At 41.5% G+C, this 20674-nt stretch overlaps 1 protein-coding gene and 1 long non-coding RNA gene across 4 annotated transcripts; both read right to left on the bottom strand.

Moving 5' to 3' along the window:
* Nucleotides 1-4136: 4136 nt before the first annotated feature.
* Nucleotides 4137-20516, bottom strand: LOC114145919 (phospholipid phosphatase 3-like). Of its 3 annotated transcripts, none has more exons than XM_028019601.1 (6): nt 20163-20513; nt 12574-12731; nt 8592-8872; nt 8433-8490; nt 8161-8337; nt 4137-6816 (listed from the first exon to the last, which is right to left on the bottom strand). In XM_028019601.1, the coding sequence occupies exons 1-6, from the start codon at nt 20281-20283 to the stop codon at nt 6688-6690; spliced, it is 924 nt and encodes a 307-aa protein (XP_027875402.1). In that variant the 5' UTR covers nt 20284-20513; the 3' UTR covers nt 4137-6687. The 3 variants fall into 3 exon arrangements, with proteins under 3 accessions (XP_027875402.1, XP_027875403.1, XP_027875404.1); XM_028019602.1 differs by lacking the exon at nt 12574-12731 and adding an exon at nt 14398-14552 and having other exon boundaries at nt 20163-20512; XM_028019603.1 differs by lacking the exons at nt 4137-6816; nt 12574-12731 and adding an exon at nt 14398-14552 and having other exon boundaries at nt 8122-8337; nt 20163-20516.
* LOC114145929 (uncharacterized) lies at nt 9020-12567 on the bottom strand. The gene is made up of 2 exons (XR_003595788.1): nt 11987-12567; nt 9020-11845 (listed from the first exon to the last, which is right to left on the bottom strand). It is a non-coding gene; the product is annotated as an uncharacterized LOC114145929 (long non-coding RNA).
* Nucleotides 20517-20674: the final 158 nt, after the last annotated feature.

Genomic DNA, 20674 nt, shown 5'->3' with positions numbered 1-20674 from the left:
ATTTGTGAGTAAAGAGGGGGCAAACAAGAAAGAGAGATTACTTCAGAGCAACCACAGCAGCATATCTAGAGTCCCTGTGAAGGAACTGTAAACGGCACTGGGTAATTGCTTCACAAATAACTGCAGTTAAACTGTGGCAGGAAAACACAACAACACATTTTCCCCCCTTTTTACCCCAGCAAGACCACATGAAAGGGATTCCAGCATGTGAATGTTGAAAGCTGCAGATCAAGAAAAGCCTCTTTGAATCTCATTCAGAAAAATGTCTCCAGATGAAAATAAGAGGGGGAAAAATAGACTGTTGGGCCACAGTGTGCCAGTGTGTTGTTTTCAATTAAAAGAAATGAAGATATCTTTGAGTGAAAATGCTCCACGGATGTTGTTGTGGAAGAGGAGGAGGAGGAGGAAGAGAGGCGTTATGGACTTGGTTTGCAGGGCGAGATTTGCCAAGTGTTTGACAGGGAACAGAACGATTCCAGTCAGCGCAGTGTTTAACAGAAGAGGAGTGTTTACACCTTTTATGGCGACTCTGATGAAGACGCGTTCTACAATTTGTTACCAAGAAAGGGCAGGAAAGCTAGCCGTTATATATTTTTATATTATATTTCCAGATTCCTTTGCTCTGACCGCGGCTACACACAGCGTTACTTAAGACGTCACAGCAGACAAGGTTCAAAAGGTCTATTGCAACATCACCAAGGTACTATTGCTTGAGGTATAGACTAACAGTAAAAGAAAAAAAAGAAAGAAGAAGAACTCGAAAAATCCCAGTTATTTTCATCATAAACCTGTTGCTGCGCACTGCTAGTCACCTGGATAAAATAAGCTAGATTCAGGTCTCTATTTGGGCAAAACTTCAAGTTTGTTATTTTCTTTTTGTCTTTGAATTCCTGTAAAATCCTCTGGATTATCTTGAGCAGGGATGTTGCTGTACACTGTAAATAAGTTTGCCTTGCCTTGAAGTAACAATGTTTTAAAGTTACAGTTGATAAGCTGCACGTCTGTAAAGCAGCAGACTGCAGGCTAGTTAGCGATTAAGATAATATGGTTAGAAGGTGTTTATTCTATGTGTCCTTAATTAAAAAGTAATGCTCTAGATAATATTGTAATGCATGTAAAAATACGTTAGGGTCATGGTAGATATCTGTGTTTTAAATTTTTGTTTCAATATGGTGATACGGACAAAATATTACTGGAGGTTTTTATAGAGGTTCTCACCACGTAGAAGATTAGCATTAATTTATCAAATGTGTCTATATTTAAAACGGTGAAAAAAGCTACATAAACTCAACAGTCCAGTGTCAAAAAGAAGGCAATCATTAATTACTACCCCATAATCATGAATTAACTGTAACTAAATATTTTCTAGTTCATCTTCACAAGCTACTCCCAGACATGACTGCTGTCATTTCTGGGAAGTCATGACACCATTTAGAACCTTCATGACGACATAAAGTAGTCGAAAACATCTCCAAAAGCAATGTCTCATACTCCTAAATTAAACAAATTAAAGAATAAGTGGGCAAGAAAACCCATTTGTCAGCTTGAAATGGGCTACAAAGGTAACAAACCGTTTCTAAGGCTGCGTGAGAGCCAAACATCCACAAAAGGATAAGACATGAAACGGTGGCCGGCCCGGCCAAAAATACCTCTGAAAAAAAAAAGAGATGACTCACTTACCCAGGAGGTCCGAGCAGAACCCGACAACATCCGAAGCACAGCGGACCTCACTCGGCTCAGTTAAAGTTAGCGTTCACGATTCGACAATAAGAAGCAGCCTGAAAAAGAAAAAGAAAAAACAGAGTTCATCTCCAACACCTTTAGGAAACAGCTTGAATAAACTGGAAGACACTAGCCGCGTGTTTCCACTAACCATAGAACTGCGCACATTAAAATTATGAAAATAAATTCGCATGTGAAGTAAAAAAAGAAAAAAAAAATAACTCACATTTTTCGATAAGAAAAAAAAATGGTTGCGCTGGGATTAGGTGCTTTTACAGCCGTACCGAAATAAATAGCCAGTATTTCGCACGAGTCACGAACATGAACAGCCGGATGTTAGTACTGGCGAAAACCACGAAGAAGAAGAAGAAGACAGCAAGTAGTCTTCTTCGTGGTTTGCAGTTTGTTTTTGTTCACCACAGCTCTCACGGCATCGTTCATAAAAAGTTGCGTGTCGTTCCAATGTGCTGACTGTAATTTCCCCAAAACGTCGCTATGGACGCTGAGGCTTGTGTCGCTCCAACGCCTGAACATGGTCAGCTCAGAATAATCTGGGACAATCAATCAAACAACTCGATACTAAGTTTGAAAACCCATGATGTCAATGAATCAAAAATATCCGGGCAGTCAGGGGGGGAAACTGTCGTGTCACCATAAACAACAAAATGAGCCTGGATATAACTTCTGAAGATTTTAATACTCACCACAGCCCACCAGATATGTAAGCTGAAACCGGACCAAGATGGAGCAGTATATCTGTTTCACAATAAACGCTGCCAAGTTTTTTGTTAGCGGCTGATAAGAGGAGAGTGTTCATACACGTGTTCTTTAGTCAGACTTGGGTTCTGGGGTTAAATCATCATGCGGACTTTTATCTGACGGATAGAAGATCAAAGAATGCCGCTGTCTTTGTTTCAGTGCCGGCCCAAGCCTTTTTTGGGGGCCCTACATCTGTGTTATATTTAAAGTTAAACCATTAGATAAATATGAATGTTTCATTTGTTCCATTTACATTTCTGGTAACTTGCTTGTTTTTTGTTGGGTTTTTTTTGCACTCACCGTTGTTTGGCCCCAGCAGGTGTATGGGATTGGCCGGCCCAGCACTTCCTCTTTAAATAGCTGTGTGACGTCACTGATTACATCACTGGGTGCAACCAAATGGAGGTTTTCTTTTTTCTATTGTATTGTTTGCTTTCTTTTAAGTGACCTTTTGAGTTCCCTTGTATTAAATGTTTTATTCCGCAGACCATTTAGTTCTGCAGATCAGACGAGTTTATGAATTGGATTAATAACGTCATTCCTGCTTCTTTACAATTTGTCGTGCAGTCTGACCTGTTTTCTGCTGGTATTGTTTAATGAATTCCAGGTGTGTTGTGACGATTACAGAAAAGCCTTGATAAATTCAACCTTATGCACCTTTATTTTATGCTATTAAAATACAGTAGATCCCCGGGTTAATTTGCGAGGCTTAGGGACCACAGCTACCTGCGAATAGCCAAAATCCTCAAATACTTGACACCCCTTTTAAAATCGCTTTAATGGGTTTGTTTTAATGGTTGAAACTCCAAAAATAGCTTAACATTCATTAATACTCACAGTGGAAACCGTTTGAGCAGAAGCTAATGTCTACGGTCTTCCAATCAAATGCCGAAGACAATGAGCGGCGCTCCTGGATTGGCTGCCTTGCAAACGCATGTCAAGTAGCACCGTAACCACATGTTTCAGCGTCCTGAATTGTATTTTGTCTGTTGCATATTTTAGAAATGTTGCATGAAAAACACAACAAATAAATCTGCGAATTCTTCACCACCAATAGGCAGAAGTCAACTCTGTTGCTCAGGTTGCGTGTTTGTAGTTCAACTCTCTTGTTAAAAGATTATGTCTGTCATGGCAGAGATTTATGTATTAAAACCTCTGGACAAACACAATCCAGCTAAAACTAAAGTTTTCCGCCTAAAAACCCACTTTTGGATTGTATTAAGCTACTCAGCTCTATTGTTAGGTATTTGCCTGATTTTCTAACAAGAATTAGCTTAAAATAGTGTGTGTGTGTGTGTGTGTGTGTATACACTCTGATATAACCTATTGATGTTCTATTCTACGTTTTATGGACACAGGGATAATCTAAATGGATAATCCAGGGCGGTGAACACAATCGTACCGCTTCTAAGCATGTCCACATGTCAGCATGGCCTGCCACTCTGGAATAGGTTCTGTGTGGACTTTATATTATTCCAGAGGGGCGATGCAGAGCAGGGTTAAAACCTGGAATGTTCACCATTTCCCCACAGGAAGAGGCTCGTGGAAGTCTACCGCGGCCCCACGCCCAAAATCTCCTCATCACATGCAAAGTTGGCTGCCTGCTTAAATATAACACTCCGCGTTTCGACAGAAACCACAAAGAAACCTTCAACTTCACTTTTCTTTTGTGTTTTTATTAAAGACATCCTCTCTTTAATACAGCTTTATGGTATAAAATTTCACATTACAAAAATATAAAGTTTTTTTTTTGTTTGTTTTGTTCTTATAACAAAACAGAAAAAAACAACAACCCAAGAACCGAAGGAGTCTGGTTTTGACCCGCTTCGTTCTTGGTTTTTATACAAGTTAATATTCACTTCACTGGACGCTGTTTGCCTCACACAGAAGCACGTTCTACATTTACACAGGTCTCAACGCAGAGTCATAGTGGGCGTTTCTGCAGGACACAAACAGGACACACTTTACAGCAATTTACAACACGTAGTGGCACAGTGAACTTTCTGAGGCAGTCTTAGTTATTTATAAGCGAGTCTGGATATTTTAAGGCACTGGTTTCCCATATGTGCTTCACAACGGAGTCATGCAAGCACACTGCAGGTATTACATCAGGTTTATGTCATCTAGAGATTCGCCGATCAGAGTTCTGTTGTCAGTCTCCAATTTTGTACAGCTTTTATCTAGGTTCTAAAATATATTAGTTAAAAACGGCTAAAATGTTCCAACGTACAGTTCCTACAGTTAAAAGTTAGAATAGCAACCTATGTTCTAGTAATATCAGTTTAAGTTGATTCTGATTTGTCACTTAATCCAACTGTTTTTAATAAAGAATTCCTGCTGTCAGAAATTAATTATTTTTAAATGAGCCATTGTACTTGGATCAGAGGCGAAGTCACACTGTGTGAGAAAGGGGTAAAACAGGAAGAAAATAATAGAGTTAACATTATGAGTTGTTTTTGGCATGAGATCCTGGATATTACAATGGTTAGTATGATTAGAGTAGTTGGTATACTTGAAAAGGTCCAGAAGTATTAACACCAAAAGAAGTCTAGAGCAGCTAGCCTCCCTCCACAGTAAATACGGCTAATCTTCAAATAGCTTCCTAAACCTTCGGTTCTTCTTCGAACTCAAGGTTAAAACATTTTACTGATACCAAACATCGCTAGCTCCATGTAACAATGTCCACATTGAAGCATGTCCAAGGCTAGCTGTGTAACCTGTTAGCCTTCTTTACAGTGCAATCCCTGACTTCTTGAGTTCCCAACTGGCCAGTCACAGGTCAGCGCATCTCTACCGACATCCCAATTATGTGATTTTACAACATAAGCTACTATGGGTATTATGTTTTTGGCATCGCATTGCAGAGATTACCATAAAATTACAATGGTTAACATGATTAGAGTAGTTAGCATACTTGGAAAAACTCACATATGTTCAAGTGTTGGCAGTCTAGCCTGAATGAGCAGCTAGCATCCCTCCATTGCAAATACAGCTAACCTTAGCTTCTAAAACTTTTGGTTCTTCTTTCGACTTGTTTAAAAACATTTCACTGACACTGAACACGACTAGCTTCGAATGACGTCCATATCAAAAATTGCCAAAGGCTAACATCTCCATGCTCACCAAGGTATTAGCCTTTGTTATGCTGCATTCCCCAGGACTAGGTTTTTGAGTTTCCAACTGGCCAGTCACTGGTCAGTGCATCTCTACTGGCAACACATACACACATAGCTACATAGCCATAAGTGTTATAGGAAAAAAATGATAAGTAACGGGTACATGTGATCAAATTGTATCAATTTGTATGCTAAAACAGGTGCCTCTTCTCTGCCACACTTTTAGGCGATGAATACTGAAATATACGACCTAACCTTAAAACACACACGCACACACACTCTGACCTAACACGTGAACACCCGTCTGGCACATATAAAAGACCGTCATTTCATTAAACGGCTCAGTGGGGGCCCATCCATGCCAGCAGAATGAGGCCCACATCTAAAACCCACCCACATCGTCGCTGTATTTTCCACATAACTATAACGTCTGAGGCAACACTGAACTACACACAGAGTGAAGCTTTCCAAAAGCTTTTCAAAAAAGGTCGTTCAAGAGGTGACGAACAATACTAGAGGAAAATAGTGCTTTAAAAGTCGCGCATGCAATGTCTTGTAATAAACTAAAACAATATCCTTCCTGAAATAGAGGAATTTGTATTTTTTATTGTTTATTTTTATTCTGTTCAAATATGAGTCACACAGCGAGGAGCGGGGCTACGAGTGGAGCGCCCATGCTGGACAAATAAAACGCAGAAAAGCCGCACACAGCTTTGTTAGCGGCCGCCACTCGTAGGCTTTTGCTTGAATTCCGGACTTGTGCTCAGAACAAAACTAAAAGTTCTTCATAACAGAAGAGAAGGTCAAATACTCCTTGTGTAACAAAAACAACAACAACAAAAAGGTCGTCTCACCTCCCTACACATTCACATGTCTTGTGAGATTTGGGGAAAAACATTAAAAAAGAAAAAAAAAAGTTCTTCAGAAAGCAAAACTTTCTTTAACTGCTTTCTGTGGTTCACTTCTGCACTTTCCAGAGTGTCCATTTCATTCAGTAAGAACAAGTGGCTGTAGGAAAATAATAATAATAACAATAACAAAGGCACAGTTCTGCTCATTTCTTGCTTTCAGTCGGTTTTCAGCCTTGTTTTTACACCATGGTGAGAGGGTTGCCCTGCTCCCTGGTGTCTGCTGGAGGAAGGCAATCTTTCTTCACCGGCATCTGGGTCAAAGGGCACCATCCTCTTTTGGGCCAAAGCAAATCGGACACAAAGAAAACCTGCCAGGCAGAAGGAGAGGGAATTGTTTAAAGGTTTGCAGTTGGTCAGACAAAAATAAAGACTTTCTACTCTCTGTCTTGGCCTAAAAATAAAAATATAACTTTCCGGGCTATCAACAATTATTTATACTTAAAAATTATATAATGACACTTTTAATGATTGTGGCTAGTTATTCATTCCTAATACCTTATCTTTAACCCCGCTCGGTTTGCAATTTGATGTGGACATGTTGAGCAAGCTAAAAAAAAAAAAAATGTTGTTCACGATTTGTTACATTCACTTTTGATCCAGTTAAAACCGTTGCTAACTTTGTACATCTATCAATAAACAAACAATAAAAAAAAAAAAGCTAGCAAATATCCTCAGCATCGGAGATGTTTAAACTAGATGTTCAAACATGCAACACTTGCTGCAGTCCTCCTCCTAAACAGTAGGTGTCTCTGCTGAGAAAACAGTGCTACCACTCCAGCGCATGTGGTCCCAGAAAAAGTACTACAGGAAGTCAATTCTGAATTTCCAAATTTAGCTACGTACTTTTAACATCTTCATCCTTTTTAGCTCGTTTTTGAAGTCAAAAACAAGAGACGCGAGGCTTAAAGGATCGTTTTGTAACAGTTGTCTTTAGCTAACTGTAGCTACGTCTTGATACGACTTTACTGTTTGCTGCTACCCTCTAAAGGTCCTAGGAAATAATTATAATAACTATTTTTGGTTATTTTTTAACAAGTAAAAAAACAACAACAGAGAGTGTTGGGGGAAAAAAACAAAAAAAACCTAGTACAGAAATAAACAATATTTAACCAAAAGGTGTAGGCAGAGGAACAGGCTTATTATACCTTCAATTTTTTAAAGCATCAACCTAATCAAAGCAGCAGAATCTTTTCTGTATATTTTTCTAAAACACGTCTCCAGGGAATTTCAGATCAGTCTGTAGAATAACTCATAAAAGAAAACATAATCAAACCCTATTTTATTATACTTTTTTTTTTTTAATTTAGAGATTGAAAACCAGTTTTATGTCCTCACAACAACTATTCCACCCCTGAATCCCTCTAACTGAAGTACATTTGTTTTTAATATTTGTCCTTACTGACTTTTAAGTTTTTTAAACAAACCCTTCACTTTTAAGTCATAAATTGTTTCTTTAATTTCTAACCACTTCTGCATACATATTGGAACGAGTTTATCATAGACTTTGTACAAAGTCACTGCTGTTCTGAGCTCTACAAAAACAAACAAAATCATAAGGTATGCGGTGTCAGAAATATTTCATCAGATGAAAATGATACATTTCCTCTGCTGTTATAATTAGGACGGCTTTAAAGAAGAGTGTGACGGCTTACGATGCAGACGGCCACCAGGGCGCCCTGAAAGAACCCGGCCAGGACATCGGCGGGGTGGTGCTTGTGGTCGGACACCCGGGTCAGGCCAGTGTAGAAGGATATCATGATGAGGGCGAACTGGGTCAATGGACGCAGCAGGCGGGCTCCGTTCCAAGTTAAGCGAGACTGCAGGTAAAACTGTAGACCAAAGGAAGTCAGATAAAAAATTTTTTATTTTTTTTAAAGTTATTGAAGAACAGAACGAGTAAAAGGACGAACGTCTAGAAACTCACCACTAGGTAGAGCATGGTGTACATGGAGAACGACGCGTGTCCAGATAAGAATGACTTCCTGAGGAGAACGTTTATCAGTTAGCATCGAAGCGCGTAACAAATGTCCAAACCAATGGCATTTGCTTGTGGGTGACTGAGCCATGGGTTAGCACACCATACCTAGCCTCTTGGACTTTGCTCTCTGACCCTAGACACGTGTACTCCGTGATGTAGCCCAGGGAGCAGTTGATGGTGGAGAAGTCAGGCTTGCACACGTCGATGAAGTGTGGCCGCAGGCGGCCTAACGTCACCTTGGCGATGTTGGTGAAGGACAGGCTGATGGCACAGCCAAAGAGGAACACCCCAATCTGTTTGTAGAAAGCAGCAAAGTAGGGGTTCCCGACAAACGACTTGGATTCCTTGGTCAGAAAGAAGATCCTGAAGCTTTCACCTATTATGATCTGAGAGAAGAGAGAGGAAGCGGATGTTGGTGAAACGGCCTTTGTGAAGTTATCGTGTGCTATTGAAGAATGGTGGACATTCCACTCTTTGCCGTTTTGCCTCTTCGTTGTTTCGTAGTTTTGGTGGTTTCCTACCAGACTCTTTTTGGGTCCGAAATGGAGAACATTTTAAACCAACTCTGCATTAACGCAGACCAGGCAGGTGGACATTTCATATCTGCTTTGGCAACAATTTAAAGTCATTTTCTATGATCTGCTCAAAGGGTAGTGTAAAGAAATGTGGACATATGGTTTGATTGGTACTAATTTGTCATATATCATCAGACTGAACCAGCCTAAACATTAATTAGATCCAAAACTAATCACTGACTGGTAATTGAGACAATCCTTGGGGTTGCTTGAGTATCAATTATGTGTTTTAATTTGTTAGCATTTTATGTAGGTCTTTGATAAACTAGAACAAAGTACTGGGAGTTTTCTATGCATCAGGGCTGCTGATTTGCCGAACATCTCTACTCCATTATACTCTTCCTCTAAGAGAAAACAATGAAAGAACCCCCACTGAACATTGACCAATGGAGGGAACAGAGGGGGACAATCAAGGGTAGATAAATATTCATGACTCAAAACAGTTGTCCAAGCTCAAAAACGCTTCCCTGCCCCCTAACCTCATCTTCCTCTGTTGTCTTCAAGCTATTTACAATTGAAGCTGTGGAGGAGTGAGAGACAGATGGGGGAGGGGGGGACAGAAGGTACAGAATGACAAGAAGGGAGGATGGAATGGCAAAGAAGATATGCTAATACGATTGAAGGAACAAGAAGTGTTGCAAGTAAGGGAGGAGAGGCAGAAAAGTGAGAAAAGGAATGAGGAGGAGAGTAGGGTTGGGGGGAGTCACTGCTGGTTCTAATCAAGGAAATGCTGAGCTAGGCGACGTGTCTGATTGGCGGTGGCCAGATTCCACCAGGCGCATGTTTGTTTTTCCCCCCGCACAGGCGGTCTTTCTGAAAACCCGGACGTCTGGCTGTTTTCACGTCAGCATCTCGAATTCATCGCGCATTCTTCCAAGGAGGGGTGAGGGCGAGCCTCGCTCTGGAACACACTGGAGATTTAACAAGCAGAGAAAAAAAAGAAAAGGCGTTGTTTCCACCACACAGGCCTTTGGAGCCAGCTGCCGCTACCCCAGCTGGAGGAAAGACAACACATCTGGTTCCTCTTGTGCAGAAGGTTTTCACTGAGCGAACAGATGAATCGAGTTGCTTGGTAATGGACGCGCAGCGCCTCCAGAAAGCCGTCGCGCCCCTTGAACTTCTTCCACATTTGGTCACACTACAACCACGAAATTTGTTGGATTTTATTGGTAGTTTACGTCTACTCAGGAGGAAATGGGAGTCCAATTGTGTCTAATTTAATCTTTATAAATCCGGTCATTCTGCAAAGGCCTAAAGAACCTCAGTGGACAGGGATACGGTTGTGATGCTTAAAACAGAGCTAGGTTATAAAAGACAATATTTTAGTAGGTCTGAGCCATGCGGAGGAGCGGTGAAGATTCACAGAATATTTAGGAGACTCTGTTGACTGGACAGCTATTATTTGCCCACTTCCTGTACGGATGAGTGGCTTTCCTTCCAAAGGGAAACGGAAGCTGGTCAGAGATGGTTTGAGAGAGAAGTCCATTCGGCGTCTGCAACACGGCGACGATGTGAAAATTTTACCATAACGGAGAAAAAACAAAACAAAAAGCTGATTTGCTATTTGGACAAAAGTGACGGCATATTGTTTCTACTTTCACCCTGACAAAGGCCAGCATAAATTACATAAATTACAAAAAGGCCACGACCTCTTGGTCCCCCCCCCAGCTCTCCATCTCGGAGCAACGAAGCACTAAATATGTTTGCTTTTTCTTCTGCTTCACAAAACACAAATGTTGGCCAGAGCTCTCTAGGGGGGCGTTGGAGGTGGATCCAAAAGTCATGTATTGCTGGGGGAAAACGAAATATATGGCCATTTTATTATTATTTTTTTTTCTTGTTTGGGGCCCTCACCACAATTCCACCCCGGCAATTATGGTGTTTAACCAAACAACCATTGCGTCAACCGTAATTACACAGCCTGCCGGCTCCTCCTCACCCCTGTGGCTTTAGGTCTGAGCAGTACTCTGCTCTTGGGGGGGCGGTGGGAGGTGAAGGGCAGGGTACACAACACATGCACCCTCAGCCGTGAGGCAACGCGGTGAAAAATTGACATTTTATGTGAGGTATAACATTTAACTTTTTAAACGGGCCCTATATTTTGGGGGGGGGGGAGTGCTGCAGGAATCTGTTTGCACACAAACGACCCATCTGTGGTTGTGAATGTATTACTCTGTGGCTACCGAGGTGTTGGGGGGGCGAGAGGGGGGTGTTTTGTAAGCACTAACTACACGCTTAGGCAGGCTCCGTCTACTCGGCACGGTCGCTGCCGAGTTCTTACAAACGTCGCTGGAGTTTAATTTCAGTTTCCATGTAGCGGCTGAGTCCTAAAGTACGAGTTGTTGTCTTTAAATGGAAAAAAAAAATCAAATTTGTAATTTCTTTTAACTTTCTTCTGTATTGCTGTATCTGTCAAGAGCAGCCTGGTGCGAGACGCTCGAACAAAACTGCACGAGTTCCAACAGTAATGAGTTTAATCACCAGACTGGGTTGAAGATGCTCGGCTTTCTCTCAGGAGATTCCTCCAAACTACTCCAAACTTCACTTCACTGTGAAAGTCCTAATCACTTTAGTCATCTTGCTTCCTCCAGGGAAATCTCGGGAGAGAGTGTTGTCGGTTCGTTCTTATCTGAAACGCCCTGGAGGCAGCGGCTCTGGCTGATGGCCCGGGTGTGGAGAAGAGTCGCATCAGTCATCGTTCAGGATAATTTTGGTTTGTTCCCTCAAAGCCCCGAAACGGGAGGTAAAAGTTCCAAACGTTGTTTGAAGTAAGCATGTTTATGCCTGTATTGTTAGCGTGTAAAAAAGGTTGCACAAGTAGTAAGATGATATGTGTTTGTTCTTTTGTTTTAAACGATGCTTGTTTGGAATAAATCCTAAATTGTTGGATAGTTTTAGTTTTATGAAGATCAACATGTGTCTTACTTTAATGGCATGTTCTCTCGTCCTTCTCATTTTCAAGGGTGGCCAAGGGAATCCTATTCCCATCATATTTATGTATTGGAGTAACAATGCCTCATTGATTACTCATTAAAATGCCTTTGACACTTTAAAACCTAAAGAGAAGGACAAAAATTGAAATGTTTTACAATTTGTTCATTAGTGCCAATAATTGTGGAATCAGTAATCTGGTCACATAAAAATGCATTTCTAATAATTTGATGCTTTTAAATTTGTTGGAATATTTTACTTTCAATGTGATACGGTTCCGTAATAAGAAGTTGTTTTTACTACGTTCCTATAAAAACTGTGGATTGAGCTGCAGGCACGCTTTGAGGCAAACATGAACAGCTGTAGCCGATTGGACGGTTTGCATATGTTTAAATCATTGCTGTAGACAGAAGACATGAAGTAGCATCAACTGCAAACAAGAATAATAATAATAATGATGATAATAATAAAAGATTAGCATGAGAATTCACATGGCTGCCACAGGTGCTGCTAGTACTTGTGAGCGGCGCTGAAACCCGAGGAGTGAAGATGACATTAGTGATGAGAGTGAGGTGACTTACAGAGAGGATGCTGATTAGAATGCCTGTCGCGCTAAGCAGAGTGTCGCTAACGATCTCTCCGCTTTTGGCCGGGTACCTGATGGATTCATCGTCGCAGTAAAACCCTCTACGGTACGGCTGAACAGCGGAGGTCTCAATGACCAAGAAAGGCAGGCCGGCTAGCGTGTAGAGAGGCGAGTGAGTGGCACAGAGAGGACGGAGAGGAGGCAGGGAAGGGAAGGAATGGGAAGAGAAGGGAAGGCAACGGGGAGGACGGGACGGGTGGATGGGTGGGTGAGAGAGAGAGATGGAGGTGCTAGGTTAATGACACGCAAATCAGAGGCTGTGGTGGCAAGCAGGGGATGACAAGAGAACATCTGGAGCTGGCTCAGTTCGTTCTGTGGCTGTTATCTGTGACTAACAAAGTAATGACTGCTAATTGGCCAGTTATTTACTGAAGGATCCGACTCGGGGTTATAGTTCAGTCTGTCAACTGAAGACCGAGGATGATTTACCTTACAGCTGGTTTTGTTTTCTGTAATGAATCACCCTGCTGAGCTGAATGTTTCTAAGAAGCTCTCATTACCATTTTATGAGGGAAATTTGAAAAATAATCTGCAAATTTCAGCATGTGGTTTTGTCTCAGGACTGAAATGTTATTGAAAGTCTGTCACTGTAATGATAGTAAGCAGCAAGTTGGGCTCAGAAATGGCCTCATTAAAGTAAAAAAAAAAAAAAACCCTAATAGTATTGATGAGTTTGAATCAGTGGGAATCCATCTGCTTAGTAAAAACATTTAGTAAATTGCTTTAAGATGCACATCTTAAGTGTGGAAAATTAAACCACGTGGAGAAAATTCCATTATTGTAGGATCCAAAGTTGTGCGATTTAAGCTCGCCAGCTAGTTTCAGCTGTTTGAGACCCTTATAGCAAGAAGGGAAGTGGCTCTAGAGTTGAAAACTTGAGTCGAATCATAAACACTTTACTGACTGAGCATTTTGAGTAGCTAGAAAGAAAAAAGAATGGGAAGTGATATTAAACATTTGCTAGCAAAGTCGGAATACCCCAGTGGTTAACGGTTAGCTGCTGACGACACTAGTTGGTGTCAGCTTCTCTGGTTCAAAACCTTAGTTCTACACAAAATGGTTTAAAACACAATTTGAGATTTATAAAAATGTTTCTTTGGAATTAGTCTTTAGCTAATTCTAGTAAATTAGCTATTCTAAAAAAAGCAATTAGCTAGCCAGAATAGACTCAAATACTACGATATTACACCTGACTTACAGCAGATCATTCCGCACTGATTAGACCCTTTGAAACACATTTTGTTAGCTGTCAAACCTTCACTCTGTTGGTAAAAATAAAAATACTTTCTCATTTCATAACCCTAATATAAGGATTTATCATAATGTCCCTCTTTTATTTTTTTTAAACAAATTCTCTTCTTGTAGGACTGTAATTGAATGTCTTAGGTTTAAAAATATTGTTAGGAAAAACAAGTTTTTTTTTTAATATTTCAATTTGGGACAATTCATATTTTTAGATATTTTGCTTTAAGAACAAACAGCCAATTTTGTGTGCGTTTGGTAAAGTGGATGTACACTAACGGCAGCCTGAAGGCCGGGATTTGAATCAAACAGTCCACAGTGGAAACTGGCGGACAAGTAATGAGCTGCACACATGATTTGCAGTCAATGGGACATAACCACCGCGTGCGACTCAGAGCCCGTGAAAGCCGTCAAATCGGTGTGGGGTTGGGGAAAAAAAATCCAGCCACTGGCGAACTGAGCGCGCTCCAATACAGGCTTCCCCTCGTCCTCCTGCTTTTACCACACCAGGACTTACAGAGAACACGGGCAGAGTGAAGCCCACAGATGCGAGTACGGAGGTGGGCACCGTGCTGTTCTTAAAGGGAAGTCTGATGCTCTCGTCGTCACAGTGGAACCCCCTCTGGTAAGGCGGGAAGACAGACTTGTGCAAAAGCACGGCGACAAGAGCCACTGCATGGTTGGACAGATACATGAGTGCAGGTGAGGCAGGTTTTTTTTTTTTTCAGGACACATATATACATACATTTAAGAAAACGCTTAACATAGCAGAGAAAATACAAACCGCTTTCAGGAGTTCCGAGGACAGCATCTTCATGAGTTTAACTGAACACCATTGCAATTAAAATAAGAACATTTATTTTGTCCTCTTGTTCCCTTCATTTCAATGAGAGCGCAATGAAAATGCTGAAGTACCAGTTTTCCCAAAACTCTGTGGAAGAAGGAAGTGGAAAAGCTTTTCCTTCAAGTATAACATTGCACAAATTGAGATTGTGAAAATAAAATGTCTGATTATTGGAAACACAGCAATTTCAAAAGAAAAGAAAAACTCTTGAGCTAGGATGAGGTGGATTTTGGCCATATTGAAATTTATCTATCCTTAGTCATATATTCGTCAGCCAGCTGCAACAACGAAGAGGACAGAAAGTAGCAGGTCGATGGTACTTTTTCTTTTTTGGGTCAATATCCAATGCTCTTTTGTAAAACCACCAAATACAATTTCCCCAAAATGTCACATATGTAGCCGCTCCCAAGTATAAATCCATGCATGGTTATGAATTTGTGAAACTGCGCTATTTTAACCCACGGCAGCTATCCTTCCAGTCTCTAACACCGAACTATGTCAAATTTTTGCTAAACCGGAAAAGACAAAAAAACAACAAAAAAAAACAACCAAAGCAGCTTGAGTGGCGCCATCTTTCCAGCCGCGGCTTTGAAGTAGACCTTAAAAGGGCCTTTTGAAGACGCCTTGGGGGTGTTTGTGTCTGATCGATTTAGTGTCTTTCACCACTTGAAGTAGCGAAAAGATCTGTTCTTATCTGCTGACAACAAACAGAGCGGGTGTAACTTAGCCAAGAGCCAATAAGGACAGCTTATTTCCTCGATCTCAAGAGGCAGCGATGGAGGACTTTGATATCCGGGGGTAACTGAGGTACCCAGGAGAGGCCTTCAAATCTCAAGACAGAATAGGGAAAATATGCTTTCACTTCACTTCAAAGTGGCAATGGGCTTTCAAGTTGGCTGCGATCTGGAGATATAAAGAAAAACAAGCAGACTGCCGATGTTAGGAAAGGTGGCAGGGGGAATTTCTTAGACTGAATGTCAACACATGCTTGACTTGCTGATATACCCACCCAATTACACCCCCCCCCCTACACACACACACACACAGAGCTGCTAAGTTGTGGTTTTCAAGGTCCAGCTGGGCCGAGTTCAGGTTACAGAGAGTTCTGGCGCTCTGGGAAATCCAGAATGCCGCTTGGCCCTCCACATTCAGCAGGGTTCACGTTATTAACTTTCAGCCGCTCTTCAAACAAATACCTACGCCGGAGCGACATTCCACTCTGAAGCTGTACCGGTGGAAAAAGAAAAGAAATCAGGCAGAACGTCTTAATGGGCCTGTAGCTGTCAAAACATGCCACGTTTTACAGTGCGCTTAATCCTGAATGTCAAATCCCCCATGGTTTGGTTTATCTGTCTCTGAAGAGAACAACACAGGAGGATATCCAGACTGCTGATATGACGGAGAAAAGACCTCTACAACCCCTTTAAACCCATTCACTCAGACTAACCACAAGCCCAGAGGCGTCCGGAGGGCAGAGACTCAAAGAGAAGAAAAGTCTGGCAAACGCATTGATGAATTCACGAGTCCGTGGCTTTTAAATGAACCTTAAAATGACCAAGCGCAGTAGACGACTTCTGGGAAACAGGGCGAAGGGAGGAAAAATGACAAGAAACAGAAGGTCGCAGTCAGATCCCGGCTTCCAGACATTCGGCTGTTTTTGCTTCTCCCTCCTGACTCGGGTGCCATGACCCCTCGCATCCGCCTGACACTGCAGCATCAGCAGTGAGCACGGCTTCTTGGGATTTTCCCCTCCCACCCTCTTCAGTCGAGCCCGCATGAAACATCAGAGGGCGGTGGAGAGCGCCGGCCGCGCCAACGTCAACACCTGTCAGCAGGTGTGGGCAAGTTTTCCGGCATTAGCTCAACGTTAAAGACAACAGGAGCGAGAGAAAATGCTGAGAAGCTGGATTTAAACGGCAAAGAAAAAAAGTTCAGTTCTTCATGTCAGCATCGGCTGTTCTCTGACAAGTTCGGTTAGTTCAACCAGGAGTTCTACCTAGTCATGGGTCAACAACCGGAAATTAAAAGACGGCAACTCACTGGGATTATTAAAGGTTACCATTTAAAATTAAAATTGGAAAGTTAGCATGTCTGTTAGCCCAACTAATTAACAAGTAAATATAAGCTTGTCTGAGTTGGGTTCCTCTATAACCCCCCATTCAGATTATCTTTTTGTTCAGAGATCTACATGTTTTTGGCATCAACTAAAATGTCCTGATAAAACGTGAGGGTTAGAAGAAGACCAACCAATAATTTATACGCCACAGTATAGTCATTAACCTGGAGCCACTGTGAACTGAAAGCAATTTGCGTTTGCTTAAAGGATTGGATGCATGAGTATTGTGATGCAAAGTTCAGAGCTGTCTTATGCTGATGAATGCTACGATTAGTAAGCCACGCCCCTTTGGTTCTGCAACCGCAGCTCCATGCTATGTAAGTCCTCAAAGCCTGACATCTCAGAAATATTCTATTAAACCCCGCTATAATTAATATTTTACATCTTAAGCACCAGCAGATGTAACTGTTGCTTTTCCGCTTTAAATCAAAGCAAGTTAATCATGTTAAACATTTATATTTTTGTCTTCAGGTATGTTTTCTCTTGGCCCAAGACATAAAACAATCAAACGTTGAGGGGTGTTGTTGGGTTTTTCAGCACCGCACCAGGTTCTTATATCTGTGGAAAATGCTCAACATGTGCTGGAGGCGTTCAGCAAAACACCAAGATGTGACTGTAAAAACAAACATTTTCCACTTGATTGCTTGCAGTCTGCGGTGGAGTGCGTGAACATGTCTGAGCCCTACACACACACACGCCCACACACGCAAATGTATCCATACACACAATGACGTGGCTGTTTTTGAACTTTCAAGCTGTGCCTTCAAATAACCAGTTGTACCAGCGCTGAGTCTGAGGTAAACCTTCACTCATGTTTCCACGGCGTACGGGGAAACAAAATGAGCCAAATGAGTTTGATTGATAGAAATCATATGGATAGAAACGTCACCTGCTGGTGACATTTTTCTGGCGTACAAGTTGGACAAGTTTTGTTTGTTCAGGTGTACAATGAGAGACGTTTTAATCAGCTACATGGTGTGTTCCTCAAGTGACGGTTCTGAGTTGTCTGGTTAAAACCAGGCTGTATAGACAGGGAGTAAAAAAAAAGAAACAATCCCTAAAAGAGAAACATTTTGAATTTGCCAACTAATCTTTCAAGATCTTTTTCAACTGACAAACTTCATAAATGTTTAATGGTATGAGTATCTTTGCTTGCATGTTTGGCTTATTAGCCATCCACTTGAATGCCATGAGGGGGTTAACTGGGAAACACTATATCCACCTTCCGCAGTCTAATGTAAACTGAAATGTTTCCTGTCAGATCCGAGTCAGGATGACGTTTTCCTGTCAGAAAACTCTCATCTTTACTGAAACCAATGATCTACAGAGAGCAGGGGCGCCGGAACGCCGTAAAACGCCCAAATAACGTCCTTGGAGGCAGGAGTAACTGCGCCGAGAGCGGACCCGGGAGATTGCTAGTTGTGGCCCACAGTTTCCTACTTGCGGTCAGACTCTAACCCGACATCTTTAGACAGAAACACACTGCTGGTTTGTTGACAAGTTTCTCTCTGTTAAGTTTATGGAACAAATGATACAAATGATGGGGATTTACCCTCCACAGAGATGAAAACTAGCCTGACTCTAAACATAGCACATGAAAAAAAAAAGAAAAGAAAAAAAGATTACTTTCTACAAGACTGTAAAACAGTCAGTGGATTTGCCAGGAAAATGGAACAGCGTTATTTATAACATTTGACTTACAACTGCAGCTTCACTCTGACATTTCAACACGTTATGGACATATGGTTACATCAAGCATCAATTAGTATTAAGGACGAGGTAAATCATTTTAATTTCTAAAATGTTTCCGCATCAAAAACTAAATCTACCAGCAGCTGCTGTGAGGTTTTTAACACTCACATTGGCCTGGTAAATAACCATCTAAGCCAGACGCACAGCGTGTAGTTCAGCAGATGTTCACATCTGAAGCATTCCTGTTGCTGTGAGGAATTTGAGCCATTCTGGGGGAAAAAAAGAAGTCAAAAACAGAGGTTCGTATGGTTACAGGTGTGGGTGGAGAGGGAAGAAATGCTGGAACAGTTCATTAGTGGGTTTCCTCTAAGCCAAGCACATTTTCAGGAACCGATTAGAAACAGAACACAAGGAACTCATGTAACATTTGGAAAAGATAAAAACAGATTATTTCGTGGGTTAAACAAGAGCTTCTGAGTCTGAGACTGGAGTTTGGTTTTAATTTGCAGCTGCTTCAAAACCCACAATTATGCACCAATCATAACCTTTATCGCAATTTTCAACTGGAACTAAATATCAGCCATTGCAATATATTAAAGTCAAAAATGTGATGGTTGAATCACATGTATTTCCCATTATTTATACACTATCACTTGTAAATGTGTTCTTTCAAAATGCAATTATTCAGGATGGTCAATTAAATCCCTGTTGGAAAAGATTTAAGAAGTTTCTCTTTACTTCTGAGGTTGAAAAAGGCAGAGAAATAAAACAACTCAGAACTCAAATATTCAACAATATTTGACTCTATTACCCAATCTGTTATATGACTTGTCAAATTTATGCGCTTAATTATGTGTGTTTGACTAGGGGATATTAAGCCGTCATATTTCATTAGGGTTGACTGACCCAAATGGGAACCAGAACTGAAGTAAATTGAAATGAAGCCAATGTCTTCAATTAGATTAAATTGAATTAGATTCTAGCTCTGTTACCACTCTAAGTTTATAAACTGTAAACAGCTGCTAAGTAAGGCGGGGCAAGAAATATATATATACAACGGTAGACATGTGATTAATATCAAAATAATATCCGTCAGATATATTGAGTAATATCACTGAACTCCGAACTAGAACCGAACAGCATTCTGGGAATCTATCGGCCAGCTAAACAAGGTTGGTGGCGTCAACTAACTCCGTCTTTGGTTACCTAGCAACAACCTGTTGAATAGCAGCAACGGTTTCAGGTATTGCCACCCTGCCTCATAACTCCTTAAAAAGAGAAAATAATTTTTTTTTTTTAAAACAGCTGGAATAGAAAGTAGAAAATGAGTACAACAGCTGGAGAGGAAATTGTGGAAAAAGACAGGAAAAGTCATGTAACCAGTTTGGCATTATTAAAATAAAACGTCGATTAATAACTACTGACACCGACTGATGAGAAGCACTTGCCTGGTGATACTTTTTTCAGCCATAATCACCCAATAAGTTTGCTTGAATCGGCAGATTCAACAATTGATGTTAAAATTACAACATACATTGCTTTTAAACTTTCAGTACATCACACGGTCACGCGACGCTGCTGTAGTATCACACGCTGTATATGAACAGTAGTAAATGTGAGCTGGGCTTACCTAAGAACAAGCAGAAGAGATCCACGGCGACCAGCAGCTTTCTCCGGCTGCGGTTTGGGCAGATACTGCTGCCCAGTGAGCTCTTCGTGTCGGCTGCCATGATCTTCACACAGCGTTGCATTTAAAACCCCTTTTATCTACGCAACTCTAGTCGAACGGAGGTTGTTGCTTTTCAAAGATCGTCTCGAGCCGCTCAGCGTGAGTCAGTTGGGCTCGCGCGCTGGGTTCTCCTCTCACTTTTTAAACAGTCAGTACTTTTTACCCCCCCCCGGACTTTCTACAACTACAGTTCGGCGCTTTCTTCTGTTCTCACCATCCTTTCTTCTCTTCCTTTTGGCTGTTTCAAGTCTGACAGGCTCCTAAACCACGCCCCTCTCCAACTCCCCCCCCCCGCCCCGTTTTCCCCAATTAATACCATATGGATATTTTCCTCCGCGCGCGCGCGGGCTCCCCCCCGCCCCCACACACCCGACCTGCTTAAGGATGCAGGAGTCAACACAGCAGCATCCAGA

Source organism: Xiphophorus couchianus, chromosome 6 (assembly GCF_001444195.1).
Source record: "Xiphophorus couchianus chromosome 6, X_couchianus-1.0, whole genome shotgun sequence".
Classification (NCBI taxonomy): domain Eukaryota; kingdom Metazoa; phylum Chordata; class Actinopteri; order Cyprinodontiformes; family Poeciliidae; genus Xiphophorus; species Xiphophorus couchianus.
Note: the sequence above shows the minus strand (reverse complement) of the source record. Positions and strands in the feature narration are given on the sequence as shown.